At 42.2% G+C, this 25901-nt stretch overlaps 1 protein-coding gene across 1 annotated transcript in view; it reads right to left on the reverse strand.

Moving 5' to 3' along the window:
- The window catches only part of ADCYAP1R1 (ADCYAP receptor type I), a 419514-nt gene that overhangs the window by 14416 nt on the left and 379197 nt on the right, over positions 1-25901 (reverse strand). The window contains exon 14 of the mRNA XM_082258031.1: positions 20319-20393. Coding sequence (XP_082114157.1) covers positions 20319-20393 — 75 coding nt within the window. The remainder of the gene's footprint in view (positions 1-20318; positions 20394-25901) is intronic.

Consider the following 25901-nt stretch of genomic DNA (forward strand, 5'->3'; position numbering starts at 1 on the left):
ATGACTCTGCTTGCTGAGCCACCGGAAATGCTGGACTGTTCCCTGGACAAATCTTGAATGATCCTGCTGTGAATCTTAATTGCCTTGAACCTTGAACCCTTTGCTCCTCCCATGAACTTCCTGATTTAAGCCATGTCTCTGCACTTCCTGTTTGCCACAATATTGTGCCTTTTCCAGCCAATATCTTGCTCGTCTCTCCTGTTGCCGTCCGTATCTACGCTACCATTCATTATTGACATTTGGCTTGTTCCTCGACTTCGCTTCTGCTTATCCCAACCTGCAACTACTTGTTACTGACCTTGTTTATTCCTTGACTATGCTTCTGCTTGATCCCTACCTGCTATATCTGCTACTGGACCCTGGCTTGCTCACCTCCTGGTCGGGCGATCCTGAGGACTGTGACCTGGTGCTAATACGCAGCAAAATCCATCTCCACCATCAGGAGCTCTGGTGCACCCTGGTTAATACTTAGATTCCGCACCTCCTGCTTTATCTGCCTGGGTGATCTGCCTGTGTTCCTATCCTGTGGGTTCCTGTGTGAGCTTCCACTGCTATAGCTACTAGTCTTTGAGCCTGACCCCTGATCGTGAAAGTAGTCTTTTGAGATAGAGCGAGAGTGGTCGACATGTCTCGTGGAGACACTCGCTTCCTCAGGACCTCCTATCTTATATATAGATTTAGCAGAAAGAAGTTCTAAAAATAAACAAATAAGTCACATGATGTATACATGTATGATTCACATCATTGTCAGTCAGTTTACATAAAGTTGACGGCTTTTTGTATACTGACTGACAATGATGTGAATTATACATGAATACATCATGTGACTTATTTGTATGTTTATTTTTAGAACTTCTTTCTGCTAAATCTATATATGAGATAGGAGGTCCTGAGGAAGCGGGTATCCCCGCGAAACGCGTCGACCACTCTCAAAAGACTACCTTGTGAAACAATTCCCTCCTTTGAATGGGGGATGACGGGTAGTATAAATGTTCTTGTACTCTTGATATATAATTTTATGTATGTTTTTAACTGTACCAAATAAAGATGTGTATGGATTTTTAATATTCTGTCAAATATTTGTGTCCAGTGGAGGAGGTATTTAAAATCCTACCTCATATTTACTTACCATTTATCAATTCTTAGATGTAGTGACTGCATTCGTTTTCCTTTTTTAGGCTTTATTTTCACCTTGTGATCCTTCCAGTAAGTCTGTTGTGTTTCAACAGACCACGCTGTCCTGCAGATGTTACAATAAGAAGATTGAGACAAGCCATTTACCACTGACGGGGGGGGGGGGGGGGGCATATTGATCAGCTTTTATTTATGTAAAACCTTTATCCCAAAAGGAAAAAAAAATGTTTGCAGTAACTGCTTATAAAATCTGAGATGGAGTTTGGCTTTAATTTGTAAATGTATTTAAATCTGCTAGCAAATCGAACACTCCTCTCTCACCAGAATGACAATGCTACTGTCCAAAGGTGCCTCCTGTGCTCTTTCATCCAGAGTGGGGCGCTCTAATACAGGAGGTGTGTTACTGGCCAGATCACCAGGTGAAAACAGAGAGTGAGAGCAATACAGGGGATCAGTTCTGTAATTGCCCCCTGCTGCCCCAATATTCCTCCTTGTCCATCATCCTCTTCCCCCCACTCCCACAGTGCTGTTGGCTTCCCTCCTACCCTCTCCCACCAACTGCTGCGGGGAATGTTTCAGGATAGAGAGCGGGGGGGAGAGGCAGGTAAATATGTAATTTACCGTCTCCTTTCTTCTCTGAATGAACACAGTCAGTGATTGATACTGATCACCCATTGTGTCCATTTATAACTGAAGCATAGTAAGCTTACTATGCTTCAGTTTACGAATGAACAGGAAGCCACTCAGCATAGAGCACTTCCCATTCATTAACTGCGCAGTGCAGCTGAGGCTGCAGAGAAAAGGACTGGGGAATCTCTGTCCTCAGTCCCTTTCTCTCAAAAGTGAGACATCAGGGGGTCTGTTTAGACACCTGATACTTCACCAAAACTTATTTTTTCCTGAACAGAGTTGAGAAAAAAATTATTAAAAATTTGTAAAAAATAATTTTTAAACATTGTAAAAAATTATAAAAAATGTTATAAAATGAATAAATGAAAATTAACCACTTTACCGTAGTACTACTGCGGCAAAGTGGCTCTTGTAGGTCTGATGACGTAGACCTACGTCGCCAGACTCCTCCCCCTGTAGGTGGCGCTCGCGCGCTGCCGGAGGCGCGCTGCCGCTGTTTTCATTCACAGCGGGAGTCGGGCCAGGGGAGGAGCGGTGGCGATCGCCGCTGCTCTGCCCCGATCGTCGAGGAATCCAGTTTGGAGATCCGCCCGCCTGTGTAAACAGAGCGGGCGGATCTCCTAAGTGACAGGGAGTGACAGATCGGAGTGTTCAGCATAGCTGAACATGTGATCTGTCCCTGTGTCACTCAGTCACCTCCCCCCCCACACGTCAGTAAGCACCAGGCATACATTAACCCCTCCCTCTCCAATAAAATTAACCCCTTCCCTGCCAGTGTCATTTTTACAGTAACAGTGCATATATATAGCACTGATTACTGCAGTAATGTCACTGGTACCCCCAAAAGTGTCAAAAATGTCAGTCAAGGGTCCAATCTGTCCGCCGCAATGTCGCAGTCCCGCAAAAAAAAATCGCAGATCGCCGCCATTACTCGTTAAAAAAAAAAACACCAAAAATGACAGAAATCTTTCCCTTAGTTAGTAAACGCAATAACTTTTGCGCAAACCAATCAAAATACGCTTATTGCTATTTTTTTTTTTACCAAACATAGGTAGCAGAAAACAAATTGGCCAAAAATTAAAAAAAAATTGTTTTTTACATCTTTTTTGGGGGGAATTTCATATTTCATATAAAAAAATGTCAAAAATATTGTTATTTTTTCAAAATAAACGCTCTTTTTTTGTTTATAGCGCAAAAAGTAAAAATCGCACAGGTGATCAAACACCACCAAAATAAAGCTCTGTTTGTGGGAAAAAAAGGACGTAAATGTGGTTTGGGTACGGCATCGCATGACCGCGCAATTGTCAGTTAAAGTCGCACAGCGCCGAATCGCAAAAAGTGGCCCAGACGTAAGACAGCAAAATGCTCTAGTGGTAAAGTGGTTAATAATAATAATAATAAAAAAATTAAGGGCTCATTAACAAAGGTTCTCTAGTGCATACAATGCAAATGAGCGGTTTGTTTGTGTGGCTGCAGCCGCCTGTTACTCTATGAGGATGCAGAAGCTGTACGAACACAGCTGCAGGTTCTAACTTCACAGGCATGCACGTGCCGCTGAGCACAGAGCACTTCCCATTCATTCACTGTGCAGTGCAGCTGAGGCTGCAGAGAAAAGGACTGGGGAATCTTTGTCCTCAGTCCTGTTCTCTGTCTCAAAAGGGAGACATCGGGGGGTCTGTTTAGACACCTGATATTTCACCAAACTTCCTTTTCTCCCCAACAGAGTTGAGAAAAAAAAATATAGAAAAATTGTAAAAAAATTGTAAAAAATTATTTTTAAACATTGTGAAAAATAATGAAATGTTAAAAAATGAATACATGAAAATGAATAAAAAAATAAATAAAAATTAAGGACTCATTCACTAGATTCTTTAGTGCATACAATGTGAATGAGCGGTTTGTTTGTGTGGCTGCAGCCACCTGTTACTCTATGAGGATGCAGCAGCTGTACGAACACAACCGCAGGTTCTAACTTCACAGGCATGCACGTGCCGCTAAGAACAGAGCATTCCCCATTCATTCACTGTGCAGTGCAGCTGAGGCTGCAGAGAAAAGGAACTGGGGAATCTCTGTCCTCAGTCCCTTTCTCTGTATCAAAAGTGAGACACCAGGGGTCTGTTTAGAACCCTGATATTTCATCAAAACTCCCTTTTCCCCCAACAGAGTTGAGTAAAAAAAAAAAAAAAAAAAAATGTAACAAATTATTTTTAACCACTTTAATACCGCTCACGGTAATACTACTGCGGCAGAGCGGCACGATACCGCTCAGCCACGTAGTATTAACGTGATGCGCGATCACGGCTCCAGAGCGCGCTCCCGCGCGCCGCGGGTCCCGATCCCGATGTCATTCGGTAGGGAACCGATCAGTCATCAGATACTGACCAATGATTTTTGGTCAGTGTCTGTAGATCGGTCCCCACCAATGGCAATCTGTCCCCTGTCTGTGTAATGTAAACACAGACAGGGGAAGTGATGTCACTGTCCTTCCTGGAGTCCTTTCGGTTCCAGGAGAGAGACAGAGACACACCAAAAACGTGAGTTCCACTAAGCACTACACTGACACACCTCACATAGGTACATTTAACCCCTTCATCACCTCTGATCACCCCCTGATCACCCCCAAAACCCCTCACAGTGAACACTATATACAGTGGTATACAGATATTTTACTGATCACTGTATAAGTGTCACTTGTGAGCGTAGTTTGCGCCTGCGTTAGGCCCAAATAGGGTTAGGGTACCCGCCACCTATCCCCTAATAAAGTTTTTACCCCTTGATCAGCCCCAGTTAACCCCTTCACTACCTATTACTCTGTGCACTAAATACAGTATATAGGTAAATACTGATCACTGTATTTAGTGTCACTAGTGACCCTAATTTGCGCTTGCGCTAAGCCCATATAGGGTTAGGGCACCCGCCACCTATTCCCTAATAAACTTTTAACCGCTTGATCTTCCCCAGTTAACCCCTTCACTCCATATAAATCAGTGCACTAATATATACAGTATATCAGATAACTACTGATCACTGTATTTAGTGTCACTGGTGACCCTAATTTGCGCTTGCGCTAGGCCCGAATAGGTTTAGGCCACCCGCCATCTATCCTCTATAAAGGTTTAACCCCTTGATCTCCCCCAGTTTAACCCCTTCACTTCCCTGTCACAGTGTTCACTATATACAGTGATTACCGATCACTGTATTAGCGTCACGGGTGACACAACTTAGGCTAGCTAGTTAGCGTCAGGGTCCCACTACACCACCGTTACTTAGCGTCAGTTAGAGTCAAGTACACTAACACACACACACCACCGTTACTAGTATAGTGTTTGAACAGATCAATATCTGATCTGATCAGAACTATACTAGCGTCCTCATAATTTAGTGTTCCCCAAACGCAGTGTTTGCACAATCAGCACTGATTCCTGCTAGCACCTGCGTTTAGCCCCCCTGCCCAGCCCACCTTACCCAGGCAAGTGTAGTAATCAATAGATTACTGACACTTCCAAAAAACACAAATCACACAAAACCGCTGCGTTAGCAGAGTCAGGCCTGATCTCTGTTAGCACTAGCAGTTTTTCTTTGTAGGGACCAAATAGTCCTCGACAACCAGGTGCTTTTATTACCTAGTAGTCGCATCACTGTACGAGTAAATTTAGCTACCAAAATGACAAAACGTTCGTTCAGTGATGATGCTATATACAGTATAATGGCCATGTCAAGTGAGAGCGATGGGGAAGCCTCACTGTCAGAATCAGGGTCAATATACGAACCAGATGACAGCAGCGGCTCCCTGACAGATAGCTCCGACAGAGGGGTCCCTGCTAGGGTCAGGCGTACCCGACCCCATTCTGGAGTTGTTGACTTGCAAGAACTGGAGGTTTCTGGTATGCAGCAGAGTGCCAGTACTAGTGCCGCTCACACTTCTCGTGAACTGGCAAGCACGAGCGGCCTAGTACACCCTGGACCTTCAACCAGCACTGCAGTATCACCTGGTGACGTGGCGAGTCACCTGAGTGCAGTTGAAGCTGGTGCGGTGGCTAGCACGAGTAGTGGCCCGCAGCCACCGCGTATCCGAAGACAGGCCCGTAGAGCCCATAGTGTCCTCCCTGAAGCGCTGGCATATCCTAATTGGCAGCCCACAGATTCCACAGCGCCAGTACTTCCCCCATTCACCGCCCAACCCGGAATCCAAGTGGAAACAGCTGGTTTTAATCCCATAAACTTTTTTGAGCTGTTTTTCACTGAAGATCTTTTCAGATCTATTGTGGACCAATCAAATTTGTACACTCAACAATTCATCGCCGCCAACCCAAATTCACCCCTTGCCAGACCATTCGCCTGGAATCCTATTACGATTCAGGAGTTTAAAACCTTTCTGGGCCTTTCCTTCAACACGGGCATTACAAGAAAGAATGAATTGCGGTTATATTGGTCCACTGACCCAATTCATCAAATGTACGTGTTCTCTGCTGCTATGTCCAGGGCTCGATACCAACAAATATTTCGGTTCATGCATTTCAACGACAATGAACTCTGTCGTCCTCGGGGAGACCCTGAATATGATCGGCTCCACAAAATTCGGCCCCTCATAGACCACTTCAATCAGCGGTTCGCAGCCTTGTTTACCCCCCAACAAGATGTCTGCGTTGACGAGTCCCTGATTAAGTTTACTGGTCGCCTTGCTATCAAACAGTACCTCCCCAGCAAGCGTGCCAGATACGGGGTCAAGTTGTATAAGCTTTGTGACAGGGCCACAGGCTATACAGTTAATTTCCGTGTCTATGAGGGAAAAGATAGCACTGTGGAGCCCCCCGACTGCCCAGGCTACATAGGGAGCAGCGGCAAGATAGTTTGGGACTTGGTGTCACCCTTATTCGGAAAGGGGTACCACTTGTACGTGGACAATTTCTATTCAAGCGTGCCACTTTTTAGACACCTCTATCAATTGCAAATTGGCGCTTGTGGCACCGTGCGATCTAATCGCCGGGGCTTCCCCCAACGGCTAGTGAATGCCCCACTGAGCTCGGGGGAGAGAGCCTGCTTGAGGTGCGAGGAATTGCTTGCAGTGAAGTGGAGGGACAAACGAAACGTTTACGTGCTGTCCTCCATTCACCCAGACACGGCAGTCCAAATTACTACGGTCACCGGTGTTGTTGTTGAGAAACCCCTCTGTGTCCACGACTATAACCGTAAAATGGGAGGGGTGGACTTCAACGACCAGATGATGGGACCGTACTTAATTGCCCGTAAGGCCAGACGCTGGTACAAAAAAGTGTCTGTATACCTATTTCAATTGGCTGTTTACAACGCTTTTGTCTTATACAAAGCTTCTGCTGGAACATTATCCTTCTTTCAATTCCAAGAAGAGATAATCAGAGCCCTTGTGTATTCAGCTGGTGCTCCTGCCCAAGTTCCCCAACCAGATGCAGTGAGGCGGCTGCATGAGAGGCATTTTCCGCAATACCTCCCGAGTACCGATACCAAACGATACCCCCAAAAAAGATGCCGTGTCTGCAGCAAGCGCGGATTTAGGCGTGACACCCGGAATTATTGTCCCGACTGTCCTGACCGACCTGGTCTTTGCCACGGTGACTGTTTCCGTCGCTACCACACACTAGTGGATTATTAGCATAGGGTACAGCACGGCACAGTTTAGGGCACATTTACACAGGGTCTCAAAAGATGTTCGATGGCTATCGTCATTTTGAGAGACCCGAACCTGGAACCTGGAACTCGACGTTTGAAGAAGAAAAAAAAAATACATAAAAGCCAAAAATAGTTGTCGTCTCAGTCATTTTTTATGTTCTTCTACACTTCCTATGTACTTTTAATGTACTTTGTTTGTTTTTCATTCTTTTGTGACCTGTTTCTCTTGCAGGTACTCGTCGGCTACCACGCATTGATTTCATATATTCTGACACAAACAGTGTTTGCGCTCAGCATACATGGATACCTTTGCTGATAGCAGCTGTGGTGATTTTCTGATTTCAGCACTGCAGTTAAAATCCTATTTTGGTATACGTGGATAGCGCCGTGTATACCCATCATTAAATTCAGTGGGTGGTTGTTTGGGCGGTTAATGATGAGAATCCAAAAACTTTTGTTGTGTCAGTCATTTTATATGTCCTACTCTTCCTAATGTACTTTTTTTTAAATGTACTTTGTTTGTTTTTTCATTCTTTTGTGACCTGTTTCTCTTGCAGGTACTCGTCGGCTACCATGCATTGATTTTATATATTCTGACACAAACAGCGTTTGCGCTCAGCATATATGGATACCTTTGCTGATAGCAGCTGTGGTGATTTTCTGATTTCAGCACTGCAGTTAAAATCCTATTTTGGTATACGTGGATAGTGTCGTGTATACCCATCATTAAATTCAGTGGGTGGTTGTTTGGGCGGTTAATGATGAGTAATACTACGCATTATTCCTGTGCTGATTTCTGATAGGTTCTCTTTTTTTTCGTTCAGCCCACAGGCTGCATGAAAAAAAAAAAACCTATATGCCAAACAAAGACCAGCAATGTACTGGTACGTTGCTGGACTTTGAGTGGTTATACCAGGATGATGCCTGCAGATTTAGGCATCATCTTGGTATCGTTTTTTACAGCAAGCGGTCGGCTTACATGTAAAAGCAATCCTAGCGGATAATTGGCCGCTAGACTGCTTTTACATGCAGTGGGAGGGGACTCCCCCCCCCCTCCTGCCGCCTTCCGCTGCCTTCCACGGTTTTTCTCGGGCTCTCCTGTCCCACCGGTTAACCCGAGAGTGCAGCCGGTGGTTCAATTATCTAACCATAGAGCTGATTGGAGATGAGAATGGCTCCAATCATCTCTATGGCCTAAGATGCCGGAGGCTACGAGCATTTCATAACTTCTGTTTCGCCAGAAATAAACAGCGCCATTGGGAAATTGGGAAAGTATTTTATCACACCAATTTTGGTATGGTCAGATGCGTTAAGGTCAGAGGAAAGATCTAGAGTATAAAAGACCCCAATTTTTTTTAAAAAGAGTACCTGTCACTACAGATTGCTATCATAGAGGAAATTTAAATTCACCGTGATAACAATAAAAATGATTAAAGAAAAAAAAATGAAAGAAAAGGTGTCAAAATAACATAAGAAAGCAAATTAAAAAAAAAAAAAAACAAAAAAAAAAATCAAGCCCCCCTGTCCCCCCGTGCTTGCGCGCAAATGCGCGCACAAGCGTTGGTCTAGTGTCATATGTAAACCGCAATTTCAGCATGCATGTGAGGTATCGCCGTGAACGCCAGGTCGAGGGCAGTAATTGTTGTGGTAGACCTCCTCTGTAAGTCCAAAGTGGTAACCTGTAAAGACTTTTAAAGGCTTTTAAAACCGTACGTAGTTTGTTGCCGCGGCACGGGCGTGCGCAATTTTTAAAGCATGTCATGTTAGGTGTCTATGAACTCGGCATAAGATCATCTTTTAAATTTTACCAAACAATTTGGAATTATATAGTGTATTTCTGCATTAAAAATAAAAAAAGTGTTTTTTTACGCAAAAATTGCGTTTGGAAAATGTGTGCGCAAATACCGTGTAACAAAAAAAATTGCAACATCCACCATTTTGTTCTGTAGGGCCTCTGCTTTAAAAAAATATATAATGTTTGGGGGTTCAAAGTAATTTTCTTGTGAAAAAAAAATATTTTTTCATGTAAACAAAAACTCACAGAAAAGGCTTGGTTTTCAAGTGGTTAGAAGAGTGGGTGATGTGTTGCTAAAATTGAGCATAAAATGCCAGGACTGTTCAAACACCCCCCAAATTACCCCTTTTTGGAAAGTAGACACCCAAAGCTATTTGCTGAGAGGCATATTGAGTCCATGGAGTATTTTATATTTTGCCCTAAGTTTCAGGAAAATGACAATTTGTTTTTTTTTTTTTTTTTTTTTACACAAAGTTGTCACTAAATAATATATTGCTCACGCATGCCATGGGTATATGTGAAATGACACCCCAAAATACATTCTGCTGCTTCTCCGGAGTACAGGGATACCCCATGTGTGAGACTTTTTGTCAGTCTAGCCGCATACAGGACCCGGAAAACCAATCCGCACCTTCTGGCTTTCTAAGGGCGTAAATTGTTGATCTCACTCCTTACTACCTATCACACTTTTGAAGGCCATGAAATGCCAAAATGGCACAAAACCCCCCCAAATGACCCCATTTTGCAAAGTAGACACCCCAAGCTATTAGATGAGAGGCATGATGAGTCCATGGAATATGTTATATTTTGCCACAAGTTTCAGGAAAATTATTATTTTTTTTTTTTTTTTTTTTTTTACACAAAGTTGTCAGTAAATGATATAATGCTCACACAAGCCATGGGTATATGTGAAATGACACCCCAAAATACATTCTGCTGCTTCTCCTGAGTACAAGGATACCCCATGTGTGAGACTTTTTTGCAGTCTAGCCGCGTACAGGACCCGGAAAACCACTCCCCACCTTCAGGCTTTCTAAGGGCGTAAATTGTTGATCTCACTCCTTACTACCTATCACACTTTTGAAGGCCATGAAATGCCAAAATGGCACAAAACCCCCCCAAATGACCCCATTTTGCAAAGTAGACACTCCAAGCTATTAGATGAGAGGCATGATGAGTCCATGGAATATTTTATATTTTGCCACAAGTTTCAGGAAAATTATTATTTTTTTTTTTTTTTTACACAAAGTTGTCAGTAAATGATATAATGCTCACACATGCCATGGGTATATGTGAAATGACACCCCAAAATACATTCTGCTGCTTCTCCTGAGTACAAGGATACCCCATGTGTGAGACTTTTTTGCAGTCTAGCCGCGTACAGGACCCGGAAAACCAATCCCCACCTTCAGGCTTTCTAAGGGCGTAAATTGTTGATCTCACTCCTTACTACCTATCACACTTTTGAAGGCCATGAAACGCCAAGATGGCACAAAACCCCCCAAAATGACCTCATTTTGCAAAGTAGACACTCTAATCTATTTGCTGAGAGGCATGGTGAGTATTTTGCATCTCTCATTTTTTTTGGAAAATGAAGAAAAAACAGGAAAATGCATTTTTTTTCCTCTTTTTTCAAATTCCAAAACTTTGTGACAAAAAGTGAGATCTGCAAAACACCCAACATGCCTCTCTGCAAATAGCTTAGGGTGTCTACTTTCCGAAAAGGGGTCATTTGGAGGGGGGTTGTGCTGTCTTGGCATTTCATGGCCTCCGAAACTGTGATAGGTAGTCAGGAGTGAAATCAACAATTTACGCCCTTGGAAAGCCTGAAAGTGGGGGTTGGCTTTCGAGGACCTGTACTCGGCTAGACTGCAAAAAAGTCTCACACATGTGGTATCCCTGTACTCAGGAGAAGCAGCAGAATGTATTTTGGGGTGTCATTTCACATATACCCATGGCATGTGTGAGCAATATATCATTTAGTGACAACTTTGTGTAAAAAAACAAAAAAAAAAATAATAATAATATATTTCCCGGAACTTGTGGCAAAATATAAAATATTCCATGGACTCACCATGCCTCTCAGCAAATAGCTTGGGGTGTCTACTTTGCAAAATGGGGTCATTTGGGGGGGTTTTGTGCTATGTTGAAATTTCAGGGCCTCCGAAACTGTGATGGGTAGTCAGGAGTGAAATCAACAATTTACGCCATTAGAAAACCTAAAGATGGAGATTCATTTTCGGGGTCCCGTACACAGCTAGGCTCCCAAAAAGTCTCACACATGGGGTATCCCCATACTGAGGAGAAGCGGCAGAATGTATTTTGGGGTGTCATTCCACATATACCCATGTCATGTGTGAGAAATTTATCTTTTAGTGACAACTTTGTGTTAAAAAAAAAAAAAAATTGTAATTTTCCCAAAACTTGTGGCAAAATATAAAATATTCCATGGACTCACCATGCCTCTTAGCAAATAGCTTGGGGTGTCTACTTTGCAAAATGGGGTCATTTGGGGGGTTTTGTGCTATCTTGAAATTTCAGGGCCTCCGAAACTGTGATGGGTAGTGAGGAGTAAAATCAGCAATTTACGCCATTAGAAAACCTAAAGATGGAGATTGATTTTCGGGGTCCCGTACACAGCTAGGCTCCCAAAAAGTCTCACATATGTGGTATCCCTGTACTCAGGAGAAGCAGCAGAATATATTTTGGGGTGTAATTACACATATACCCATGGCATGTGTGAGAAATTTATCTTTTAGTGACAACTTTGTGTTAAAAAAAAAAATTTTTTTTTTTTTATTCATTTTTCAAACACCTGTGACAAAAAAATTAAATATTCAATGAGCTCAACATGCATCTCAGAACATTCCTTAGGATGTCTACTTTCCAAAAAGTGGTAATTTGGGGGGGTCTTGTACTGCCCTGCCATTTTAGCACTTCATGAATTGAGATAGGCAGTCAGAAATTAAAGCTGCGTAAAATTTCAGTATTTACACCATAGTTTGTAGACGCTATAACTTTTGCGCAAACCAATAAAAATACGCTCATTGAATTTTTTTTTGTCAAAGACATGTAGCTAAATATATTTTGGCCAAAAAATATGACATAAATTGAGTATATTGGATATTTTTTAAAAGACAAAGTTGAAAATTTCATTTTTTTGCAAAATTTTCGCTCTTTTTTTATTAATATCGCAAAAAATAAAAAGCGCAGAGGTGATCAAATACCACCAAAAGAAAGCTCTGTTTGTGGGAAAAAAAGGGCGTAAATTTTGTTTGGGTACCACATTGCATGACCGCACAATTGTCAGTTAAAGTCGCACAGTGCCGAAGCACAAAAAGTGGTCTGGACGTAAGACAGCAAAATCCTCCGGTTGTAAAGTGGTTAAACATTGTAAAAAAAAATGAAAAATGTTAAAAAATAAATACATGAAAATGAATAAAAAAATAAATAAAAATAAAGGGCTCATTCACATAGATTGCTCTAGTGCATAGGGTGTGCATGAGCGGTTTGTTTATGTGGCTGCAGCCGCCTGTTATTCTATGAGGATGAAGCAGCTGTATGAACACAGCCGCAGGTTCCAACTTCACAGGCGTGCAAGTGCGGATGAGTGGCCCTGAATATGCCAATTTTTGGAGCCATACACCTGTATCCACACACCTGTTAAATCAGGACCTGCGGCTGTGTTCATTCAGCCATTGCCTCCCCATATCGTAACATAGACTGCCTGCACACAGCTTCAGCCACATAAAAAAAAAAATAAGAAAAAAAACAATGATTTACACTGTAAAGACTCCATCACCCATGTGAATGAGCCCCGGTACCTCAGTCACACACAGGGCTATATTTATTAACTCATTACAGTTTTATCTTTCAGTTTATCTACTTACCGACCACCTGCCCCAGATATACTGCGGCAGGCTGGCCCAGCTGCGCGAATCTCTGTACCAGTATGGCGATCTGCGGGAGCGACCCTGGGGGCCCCCATCTGCCAGCGGGAAAGCTAGTACATGGGGCCGACAGTCACGGTTGCCGCCGGGGACCTGCGATCACTCCTAGTGATCACATCCGTCTTCTGTTGTAAACACAGCAGACCGTTGTTCTCTCAGGAATAAACACAGAGCGCCTGTGTTCCTCCTATTTAGGATCACATGTCTCTATGATCATTTCACAAGCCCCTCCCCCCACAGGTAGAAAACACCCCCTAGGCTCACACTTAACCGTTTGATAGCCCCTGGGTTAACCCCTTCCCTGCCAGTGTCATTATTACAGTAACGGTGCATATTTTTAGCACTGATTACTGTAGTAATGTCACTGGTCCCCCCAAAAGTGTCAAAAATGTCAGTTAGGGGTCCGATCTGTCCGCCGCAATGCCGCAGTCCCGCTAAAAATTGCTGATTGCCGCCATTACTAGTAAAAAATTAAAGATAATTTAAAATAACTTAAATAAATATTTCCCCTAATTTGTAGACGCGATACCTTTTGCACAAACCAATCAAAGTATGCTTTTTGGGATTTTCTTTTACCAAAAAATATGTAGCAGAATACAAATTGGCCTAAAATTATGAAATAATTTGATATTTAATTTTTTTTTTGGGAATGTTATATAGCAGGATTTGAAAAATATTGTTTTTTTTTTTTTTATTTTTTATTAGAATTGTCGCTCTTTTTTTGCTTATAGCGCAAAAAATAAAAAATAAAAATCGCACAGGTGATAAAATACCATCAAAAGAAAACTCTATTTGTGGGGAAAAAAGGACATCGATTTTATTTGGGTACAGCATCGCACGACCACGCAATTGTCCATTAAAGTAACGCAGTGCTGAATCACAAAAAATGGCCTGGTCATTAAGGGGGTAAAACCATCCAGGGCTGAAGTGGTTAAGGCCCCTTTCACACTTGTGCGACTTGTCCTGCGACTTGGGACTGCAAAGTCACATGACAAGTCGTACCCCATGATTTCCAATGAATACCGTTCATATATGTGTGACTTCAAGTCGCAGCAACTTCAAAGTAGTCCTTGCACTACTTTGGTCTGACTTTGATGCGACTTGAGGTCCATAGATCTCAAGATTACACAGGCATTGCATCAAATCCCATCAAAGTCATGTCATAATTGTGGCAAAAGCGTGCGACTTTCAGGTCGCACAAGTGTGAAAGAGGCCTTAGCAGGAATTTTGTAAGTTTCTGTCCTCTAATAATGCTTTTAGTGTTATTTTAGTAAACATATATTTTAGATATTTTGTGTGGGGCGGGGGGGGGCTGTCCTTTACCCTGCTGACCCCTATCATCGGCTCTGACCCCTTTACACTGCCCTGCTGACCTCCCACCCTCTGCCCCCCATGGAATTTTTACTGCACGGACACATCAGACAGGCTAGATTGGATGACCTTCAGCTGTCATTGTGCTCTTGTTGGGCGTCCAATATGTCCCTGTGTCTTTAGAGAGGAATGGGTTCCTTCCAGGCAAACCTGCCCTAAAGGGATATTAACCGGTTGCCGACCGCCGCACGACTATATACTGCGCGGTCAGCCCCGGCCAGGCAGAGTGACGTATGGGTACGTCACTCGCCTGTCACTGACTTGAGAGCCAATTGCGGGCGGGCTCGCGCCCGCCGAGGCGCGCGCCCGCCGCGGCTCGTTCACTGACAAGTCAGTGCGTGTGACCGGCGGACCCGATGTCCGCCGGTCACACTACGATCGCTCCGGTGAAGGGAGAAAGGCGGAGCGGCTTATGTAAACAAGCCGCCCGTCATTCTCCCTGGTGTAAAAATGAAGATCAGACGGTTCTACTATGTGGAACCGTTGATCTCTGTTTTTACACCAATAGCCATGTCCCTATACAGTTAGAAACACGCCCCTAGGGCACACTTAACCCCTCCCTCTCCAATACAGTTAACCCCTTCCCTGCCAGTGTCATTTTTGCAGTAACAGTGCATATGTATAGCACTGATTACTGCAGTAATGTCACTGGTAACCCCAAAAGTGTCAAAAATGTCGGTCAAGGGTCCGATCTGTCCGCCGCAATGTCGCAGTACCGAAAAAAAATCGCAGATCGCCGCCATTACGCGTTAAATAAAAAAACACCAAAAATTACAAAAATCTTTCCCTTTGTTAGTAAACGCGATAACTTTTGCGCAAACCAATCAAAATACGCTTTTTGCGATTTTTTTTTACCAAACATATGTAGCATAAAACAAATTGGCCGAAAATGTTAAAAAATTTTGATTTTTACATTTTTTTGGGGGGGAATTTCATATAAAAAAATGTGAAAAATATTGTTATTTTTGCAAAATTGACGCTATTTTTTTGTTTATAGCGCATGATCAAAAAATCGCACAGGTGATCGAATACCACCAAAAGAAAGCTCTGTTTGTGGGAAAAAAAGGACGTCAAATTTGTTTAGGTACAGCGTCGCACGACCGCGCAATTGTCCGTTAAAGTCACGCAGTAAAAAATCGCAAAAAACCCCTGATCTTTTAGCAGCCAAATCCTCCGGGGCTTAAGTGGTTAAAATCTTGTTTTTAGTTAAAAATAACAAACATGTCATACTTATCTGCTCTGTGAAGTGGTTGTGCACAGAGCAGCCTGGATCATTTTCTTCTCGGGTCTCTCGCCGGCGCTCCTGGCCCTCCCTCCTGCCAAGTGCCCCCACAGCAAGCAGCTTGCTATGGGGCATCCAAGCCGAGCCACTGCTGTGTGTGTCCACTTAGACATTGAGCCGCGGCTAGGCCCTGCCTCCTCTCTCTCCTCTTTGGCTGACTGACTTTGATTGAAAGCAGCGGGAACCAATGGTGCCCGCTGCTGTTTCTCAGCCAATCAAGAGGAGAACCCCAGATAGCCGAAGCTCTGGTGCAACATCGCTGGATCAAGATGGGGCTCAGGTAAGTATGAGGGGGGGGGGGGGGCGCTGCACACAGAAGGTTTTTATCTTAATGCATAGAATGCACCTTCTGCCTTTAGAACTACTTTAATGCTATATGTGCTGCGGCCTCCACACACACACATGTATATATATACATACATACATATATATATATATATAGATATACAGTGTATATCTATATCTATACGCATATACATATATATATATATATATATATATATATATATATATATGTATATGTATATAGATATACACTGTATATATATATATATATATATATATATATATATATATATATATCTATATCTATATATATATATATATATGTTTATATTTATTTTTTCATTTAGTTATTTTTTAGCTGGCTAACTGGTAAGTGTGCTGGGATTTTTTTTTGTCTTTTTTTAGCAATGCATAATATGATTAGTGTCTAAACCCCAGATTACATTTTCTTCTGTCAAGGTTATAAAGACTAGAAAAGAAAATAGTGCAATAAAACTATTGGTGTCTGATGGTTAAAACAACACCAAAAGAAAACATTTTTTTTCCTAATCCAGTATTTATAATGGAAATATTCCACATTTTACAGCAGCCACAAAAAAGAAAAAAAGAGAAAAAAAAAAGTTTAAAAAAGAAAAGAAAAAGCAAAAAGACAATAAACAACATCTCTTGATACAGCCCAACAATGCCCCCCAATATGAAGAAGATAGACTACAGTATATGAAATAACGATGAATACAGAAGCACAGTATCACATGAAAAATATTTAGTTTGCTGCAATGTTAATGACTGAGATCCAACGTAATTATTATTACTTGGTGAAGTACTGTACCTTTGTTCTTTTATATGCATTGATTTATATGTCTGATTATATATCCTGTCTTTGTGTTATTTTTGTGCCATCTAGCGCAGCAACCTGTCCAAGAGGAAATAAGGTGGGGCCACTGTATTTGACTCAAACCAATTTTCCCAAACTTTGGTGAACCTTTGTTAATACATTAGTTTCTCCCTTTCTAGTAATATATTGACAGTGTCCTTCTACTGGACAAATTTATTTTTGCACTAAATTTGAAACTTCTCATTGCCTTTTCCTCGTCTCGTTTTTGGTGGTCCTGAATAGCAGGTATGGCTATTATAAAGCAGAACAAAGAGGAACTGAAGCGCCACACCACTGTTCAAAAATCCAGATATAATTGTATTCCAGGTAAGGGTCAAAGGGATGAAAAAAGGCGTATCCACTGCATTTCAGGGGTCTAAAGATACATCCTTCATCAGGGCTTGCAATAGGAAACAATGCATCCAAACACACTGGATAAAATATTGTGTAAGCTCAACTCATTATTCCTATTGCAAGCCCTGATGAAGGGGGCATTTATGGACTCCCAAAATGCATTGGCTACTGTGTTGCTATGGCTATTTTTGTGTTTTTTTTAACATAAATATGGAATAACATTTTTGGACCATGTTTTGTTGGAAGCTAAGATTCCCCTACACATATGCTCACAAACTTGTTGGACTGGTTCAATAGCTCAGGGCAGGAAGTGATGCTACTAGAAGTAAGGAGAGGGGAAATAGGACTTGAATAAGCCAGGTGCTGAGGAACAAAAGAACTGGTATTAGCTTTGCAGAACTCTGAGAAGCAAGAGGCAGTCTGGAAGATCCTGGTTAAAAGGAAGAAGACTCAATCACCAGGTTAAAGTGGTGGTTGTAAAGGCTCAAGGTTTTTTACCTTCATGCATCTCTCTGAAGCAGCCCCCCCCCCCCCTAGGTCTCCGTTATACTGACCTGAGCCTGGCTCTTCATAGACTCTGCCTCCTCATTGGCTGAGACAGCAGCAGGAGCAAATTACTGTCAATCACAGCCACTGAGCCATTTAGGAGAGAGAAGTGGCAAGGTCGAGCCACGGCACTCTGTGTGTTGATGGACACGCAGAGCCGCAGGTAGGAAACAATCTAGATATTGCATGTGGATTTTTTACAATAATTCACATGGTCCATAGACTCAGGATTTCTCCTCAGCACTATTAATAAACAATGTTCACTTCTTCAGGAGGATATTAGTAGAAAGTACGGGTCTAGAACTATATCCAACTAATTTTAAAACTAAAGTGCCATACTGCTGTTATGGTCAATCTTGATGGGCTGAGAAGGGGAGAATAGGGAAGATCCCTTGCTTCCCTTGATGAGCTGAGAAGGGGACAATAGGGAGGCTGCTTGCTCTGGGGGCACTCGGTAGGAGGGAGAGTCCAGCAGTGCCGACAAGGGTCCCGAGAAGAGGAGGATCAGGGCTGCTCTGTGCAAAACCATTACACAGAGCAGGTAAGTATGACACTTGTGGAATTTTTTTAAAGGAGACTTTAATATCACTTTAAGTAACATTCAATGTATATTAAAAAAGAATAGCGCACACATGCAAAAGAAAGGACTATCAAATATGGAGACAATCCATAAATAAAAATGGGGATTTAATCCCACCATATGGCCATATCGTGCTCAAGCCCACCACTGCGTCAAAGTACCCCATTATCAGTGGGTCCTACACTATCCATAAAAAGGGGTGAATCCAGCCTCTCTAACCCTTGGAGACAACACTCCTTGCTGGGATAGATGTGGACCAAATCCCCATTTTTATTTATGGATTGTCTCCATATTTGATAGTCATTTCTTTTGCATGTGTGCGCTATTCTTTTTTAATATACATGTTGCTTGGTCCATAGCTGCACAGGCTTTAGATATACATGTTCAGGGTTTGCTCCCCCAATTTTTTGCTTGTTTATTAAACATTCAATGTATGCCTATCACATACGTTGTACAAGCTTTTTTGCTAGAAAGGATACATAGCTTGTGCATGTTGTAGGCATATTTTGTGATACTTTGTATGCCATGATTTTTTTTTTCCGACAATTGTATGTGCAGAATTTTCTTTGTTTAGTAAAACATTAATACACTATACAGATTTGTTTTCTCTTTCCTTGATTTACGGCAAAGAATCTTAATAGACGCTAAGCAAAACAGCTATACCTTTTGTTGTCCCTTTGACCCTTACTGGGATTTAATTGTATCTGGACTTTTTAACAATGGTGTGGTGCTTCAGTTCGTTTTCTTGCTGTTTTGCACTACAAATTAAGGAAATAGTAGGGATCTACTGGTGTGTAGAAGTTACCTGCCTGGTAACCAGACCACTTATTCCAATATCAGTAAGATACTTAAGAGCAATGCCTACAACCTTGTGGGTTCAACGCTAACTTTCCATTTTTCCTGACTGTAGAGCAGGCAACAGACTGCCCCTGGTAGTGTAATAATAAATCATGTGTTGATCCTGCATAAAAGGAGCACCTCACCACTGTGTAGCTAGGGTTGTGCAATGTCTAAATCAGCCTTTCTCAACCAGGGTTCCTCCGGAGATTGCTAGGGGTTCCTTGAGCAATGAGCAACTTCTGCATCTCAGATAAGAAACCATTGACACCAATGATGTTTTAGTTATCTGTAAGGGTGGGATTCTTCCCAGTGACCACAAACGTAGGGAGCATTTTTTCCCACTGACCCACACACTAATGTACCTTTAACTGTAGACATATGGCGCTTTTCCACTGCATGGAACCGAACGGTTCGGCTCGCTTTTGTGCTTTTCCACTGCTGGTACTGCATGGTATGGTGTAGGAACGGTTCGGTACGGTTCGGTACAGTACAGCGGCGCTAAAAACAGTACTTACTCGATTGTGGTTCCAAGAGGTACCATACCCGGTACCATATCCCACAATCCTTTGCATTCAGTCACTACTAGCCACTGATTGGTCAGAGAATCCCACCCACCCCGTTGTTTTCCCACCCACTTAACTTTAGTACTACTTTAGTGGAAAAGCAAACCTATACCGTACCGTACCGAACCGTTCCAACACTGTACCATGCGGTACCAGCAGTGGAAAAGCAAACCGGGCCAAGCAGGGCCAAGCAGAGCCGAGCCGGTACTTGCAGTGGAAAAGTGCCAATAGTTATTATCCAGGGGTTCCCTGAGATCTGAACATTATTTCAAGGATTCCTCTATGTAGAAAAGGTTGAAAAAGGCTGGTCTAAATAATGCTCTGTGTGTACTGGATAGGAAGACAGCGACCTGTCTTCACAGGACAATGACACCACTCCGATGAATCATGCACCACCAAAGGCAGACACATACAACACCACCGATGTCACAATCACAGTAACAAATCTATGGCAATGGGCACACTTACACAGTGATGATGGAAAGCTCAGACATCTTGACAGAGTACTGGTTAGCCCTCTTACAGAAGCATGCCTGGAAGCAGCTGACATACATGAGAGGATTAGAAGAGGTGGTGGTGAACACCAAAAGGGCTCATATTATAACAATACGAAAAAAAGGAAAAAAAAAGAAAGCATTGCAACCCGTACAGTGACCTCTGTCATCTTCGACCTCCTTCTGACTAAATAGGCTGGAGGTGGAAAATAAAATGACCTTTCAAGAAGTGGCGGTTCAGGATAGATCACCTGACTGTTTCCACTGCTTGCTTCTCAATATTTTCTAACTAATGCAAATTTGTAGTTGATAGCTGGGATATTCACGAATGTCAAAAGCGGCTTCTAAAAGTGAACCTGTCATCAACTTGGGCAACTCAACTGAGCATATATTTAAAAAAAATGTATCCTATAAACTTATGTGGACTGTTTGGTCCCATTTATGGTACTTTATACAATTGGAACCCTTCATATAAGATGTGGTCTAAACCAGGCATGTCCAACCTGTGGCCTGGAACCGCAGGCAATGCGGCCCACTGCCCCCTGACAATTTTTTTTTTTTTTGCTGGGGAGGAAGGAAGTCGAGTCGGGGGCACAGCCACAGAGGCAGCCTCGGAGGGGATCATCCTCTAGTTGTGTAAAATTAGTGCTGGGGGGGGGGGGGGTGGCAGCACGGGAAGGGCGCGGCGGCGTTTTATTACTTATATACTTTAACTAATAGTATATATTTTATAAAATTTCTCTACATTCAATGTGGCCCAGAGAAGCCAAAAGGTTGGACACCCATGGGCTAAACACTTCCTATAGCTGTATCAGGGGAACCCCCATGATTGCGTGCCTTTCTCTCCCTCCACCCCCTCTCTTAACTTGGTTTTCTTTTTTTTTTTTCCCTTGCTCTTCATAATCTTTCTCCTTATTTTTTTTCCTTAAACTATTGAAATACTTCTGATCTCACCAATGACCTCTACTCCTGGTGAATGTAGGTTGATAGTTTGTATTGTGCATGCCATACCGGAGATATACTATATTGTCAAAAGTTTTGGGTCACCTGCCTTTACACACACATGAACTTTAATGACATCCCAGTCTTAGTCCGTAGGGTTCAATATTGAGTTGGCCTACCCTTTGCAGCTATAACAGCTTCAACTCTTCTGGGAAGGCTGTCCACAAGGTTTAGGAGTGTGTCTATAGCAGTGATGGCGAACCTTGGCACCCCGGATGTTTTGAAACGATATTTCCCATGATGCTCATACACTCTGTAGAGTAGCTGAGCATCATGGGAAATGTAGTTCCAAAGCATCTGGGGTGCCAAGGTTTGCCATCACTGATCTATAGGAATGTTTGACCATTCTTCCAGCAGTGTATTTGTGAGGTCAGGCACTCATATTGGTCGAGAAGGCCTGGCTTGCAGTCTCTGGTCTAATTCATCCCAAAAGGTGTTCTATCGGGTTTGAGGTCAAGACTCTGTGCAGGCCAGTCAAGTTCCTCCACCCCTAATTCGTTCATCCATTTCTTTATGGACGTTGATTTGTGCACTGGTCCAAATCATTTACTGGAGGGGATATTATGGTGTGGGGTTGTTTTTCAGGGGTTGGGCTTGGCGCCTTAGTTCCAGTAAAGGGAATCCCTTAGGGGGGGTCAGCAAACCAAGACATTTTGGACAATTTTATGCTCCCAAATTTGTGGGAACAGTTGGGAAAGGCCCTTTACTGTTCCAACATGACTGCACAGTAGTGCACAAAGCAAGGTCCATAAAAATGGGATGAGTGAGTTTGGGGTGAAGGATCTTAGTGTATTTCTGGACAGGTTCAATCCTTTTCTACGATTATGTCTGTTATATTGATGGCTAACTGAGGGTGCAACACTACTCTCTGAGCTCCTATGTGCCACCTAAAATGTACCTTCCCTCTTATCAGTTTCACTTAGATCCTTTGATTAATTGGGTATGTGATATACTGATTTACCTCTAAACTTTTGTATTTGTCTTGAGCTGTTATGTAAAATCTTGATTGTGTCTTGAATAATTCAAAAAATTAAATACAAAAGACAGTAAACATAAAAAAATATTGTGTAAGAGGTTACCTTGAGAAAAAAAAAAAAACATAAATCTGGAGTTATATGCAAATTTTGACTCAACATATAAAAATTTGAGCTTGTCCCCACCCCTGCTGCCTTCTGAGCCTGCCAAAAGGCAAGAGAGGAGTGGACAAGTGGAAGTCCTATAGTTTTAGGGGAACCCATTGAAGCAAAACTTAACGTTAATTGGAGGTATAGGTTCTCAATGAGTACTCGTCCAAATCAAAGCAGTAATGGAAACATAAAAGTAAAGAAGTAATAACCAGACTTCAAAATGAAGTATACAGTAAACCCCGGCTCCATCGCGGTTCAGTTTTTGCGGTCCCGGTATATTGCGTTTTTTTTTGTAATGTTATTTTACTATATAAATCATTAAAAATGAAATATTTTTGTGTTTTCTATAGCTCTTGCTATGTCTCTCAGTATCTTTTATGTGTTTAAATGAGTTTCTATTGTTTTAGAAGTGTGTTTAAAGACCTTAAAATGCTTCTACACATACAGTGACAGTAAAAAAACATGCCTACAATGCATTTTAATAGGGTTTTTCTATTTCGCGGATTTTCACTTTTCGCGGCTGGGTCCGGAACGTAACCCCCGCAATGGAGGGGGGTTTACTGTAATGCAGAGGAATCTTTTGAAGAAAAGCTTAGGGAATTACCCAAAATGAAAGTTCTAGAGCATGGACCTTCACACTATGGCCTGTGGGCCACATCTGGCCTGCGACAAGATTTTATTTGGCCCACAGCTAGGGTTAGTGGTATGTCCTTAAAGTGCAATGATTGAGGATTAAAGTGTTTGTTACCCTAATACTTCATATTTCTTGGTGTACCATGTACTTGTATGAGAAAGTCCCCTGTTATCTTTGTATCACTTCCTTTATGTGAAATCCCTGGTGTTCCTGCCAGTCCCTCTGCTATTAAAAACTGACCACACTAAGCTGGAAAGTACATCATGGTCAGTTCTTTAGATATTCTGGGAACTCAGCCTGCTCTACTCCAATGATCAGACTTGCGCTGACACCCCCCCCCCGCTGCACAGTCGTACACTGGGGAGCTCAGTGTGCTTCTGCTTCTCCTTCCCCCAGCTCTTATGCAGCTGAGAACAGAGGTGAACACTAAGATGTGATTACTTATAAAAAAGGGAAAAAAGGTATTTATAATGATTTATTATGATTTTTTTATATCTATACAAAAATGTTTTGACTTTCATTACTACTGAAAGGGTTGTTTTACAAGGTGATTGTTTACAATCACTTTAAGAATAGCAGATGCAGCCTTCAACAACCCATCCCTCATGTAATGTGGGACTTTGATGTAAGGGAACTGTAAGGGAACTCTGATGGGGACCCTGATATAAGGGGGGCTGTTATGGGCACTCTGACATAAGGGAGACTCTGATTGGAACCCTGATGTAAGGAGGACTCTGGAGGGGACTGTGATGTAAAGGGGGTGGGGCTCTGATAGGGACCCTGATATAAGGAAAACTTTGATAGGGACCCTGTGGTAAGTAGGACTCTAATAGAGGACTTTGGTGGGGTTTTTTGGCCCATTATTATTTGTAAATTATACGATGTGGCCCTCCTACTGAAAAGTTTGGAGATTCCTGTTATAGAGAATGAAGGGGGTGGGGCCAATATTGATATTATAACAAACATTATAATTTGACTATAGCTTCAGTTGCCAAACACTTTAGATTTTCAGGCAAGTTTGCCATCAGCTTTGCCCAAGGGAACCTCTACCAATGCGTTTCTTTTATTTCATTATATGTTCAGATTGAGTTTTCTTAGGATGGTAACAGGTTCACTTTAAAGAACTTCAGACTAACTGAATTCATGAAAAAACAACTAGGAAAGTGGACTTTTAAGGTGCCCTACAACAAACAGTGTTAAAACCCAAATTTGAATTGACATCCAATTAAAAGAGGCATGTCCTCAACTATGATTAAATATACAAAGACCTCATTCAGGGAATTTCATCACACTCCCAGTCTCTATGATACAATTTCTCTCACTATATTTCTGCTATAATTTTCATATTGTTATACATATATTATAAATATTGTGTTAACCAACAAGATTACAACATCAACTGGGAGTGGAAAAATAGCTCTCAGCTTGACGCGTTTCATAGAAAGTGGAATTTTTCACCACATTCACTTAACCAAGTGAAAACTTCCATGCAAGGTTCCCTTTGCAAATTACACCTTTGCATCAACCCCTATGTATTCAAAAAAATTGTGTAGGTAAAAACGTGAAAGTCACATCAATATTTAAACATATCAGAACACCTGCCTTTACACACACATGGACTTTAATGGCATCCATGTCTTAGTCCTTAGGGTTCAATGTTGACTTAGCCCACCCTTTGCAGCTATAACAGCTTCAACTCTTCTGGGAAGGCTGTCCACAAGGTTTAGGAGTGTGTCTATGGGAATGTTTGACTATTCTTCCAGAAGCGCATTTGTGAGGTCAGGCACTGATTTTGGACAAGAATGCCTGGCATGCAGTCAGCGCTCTAATTCATCCCAAAGGTGTTCTATTGGGTTGAGATCAGGACTCTGTGCAGGCCAGTCAAGTTCCTCCACCTCAAACTCGCTCATCCATGTCTTTATGAACCTTGCACCGTGCACTGGTCCAAATCATTTGGTGGAAGGAGGATTACGGTATGGGGTTGTTTTTCAGGGGTTGGGCCTGGCCCCTTAGTTCCAGTGAAGGGAATTCTTAAGGCGTCAGCATACCAAGACATTTTGGACAATTTCATGCTCCCAACTTTGTGGGAACAGTTTGGGGATGGCCCCTTCCTATTCCAACATGACTGCGCACCAGTGCACAAAGCAAGGTCCATAAAGACATGGATGAGCGAATTTGGAGTGGAGGAACTTGACTGGCCTGCACAGAGTCCTGACCTCAACCCGATATAAAACCTTTCGGATGAATTGGAGCAGAGACTGCGAGCCAGGCCTTCTCATTCAACATCAATGCCTAACCTCACAAATGCGCTTCTCGAAGAATGGTCAAACACTCCTAAACCTTGTGGACAGCCTTCCCAGAAGAGTTGAAGCTGTTATAGCTGCAAAGGGTGAGCCAACTTAATATTGAACCCTACGGACTAAGACTGGGATGGCAGTAAAGTTCAAGCAGCTTTTTATATGCCTTCTTTATTAATTGAATCTCTATTTTGCCCAAAATTCCCTTTTAAAATCTTTTACCAACGTCAGATTTTAATTGTTTTTTTGGACATTACTTCACTTTCCTCTATGCTACTTCTTACTGAGAAGACCCATATTTAACACACATCACATGACACACACACACTAAGGACCACACACAACACAACAGACATTGGTACAGTAGTCATGGTAAGACATATAAACAAATTATCAAGGTAATACAAAGACATAATACAAGATATCCCTTGTTCTTAAGTCTACTCTCATGAAGAACTAGTTTTTAACTCAAAGCTTTGATTTACTAAAAGCAAAAA

This window comes from Pelophylax lessonae (genome assembly GCF_965119305.1).
Source record: "Pelophylax lessonae genome assembly, chromosome: 5".
In the NCBI taxonomy this organism is placed as follows: Eukaryota; Metazoa; Chordata; class Amphibia; order Anura; family Ranidae; genus Pelophylax; species Pelophylax lessonae.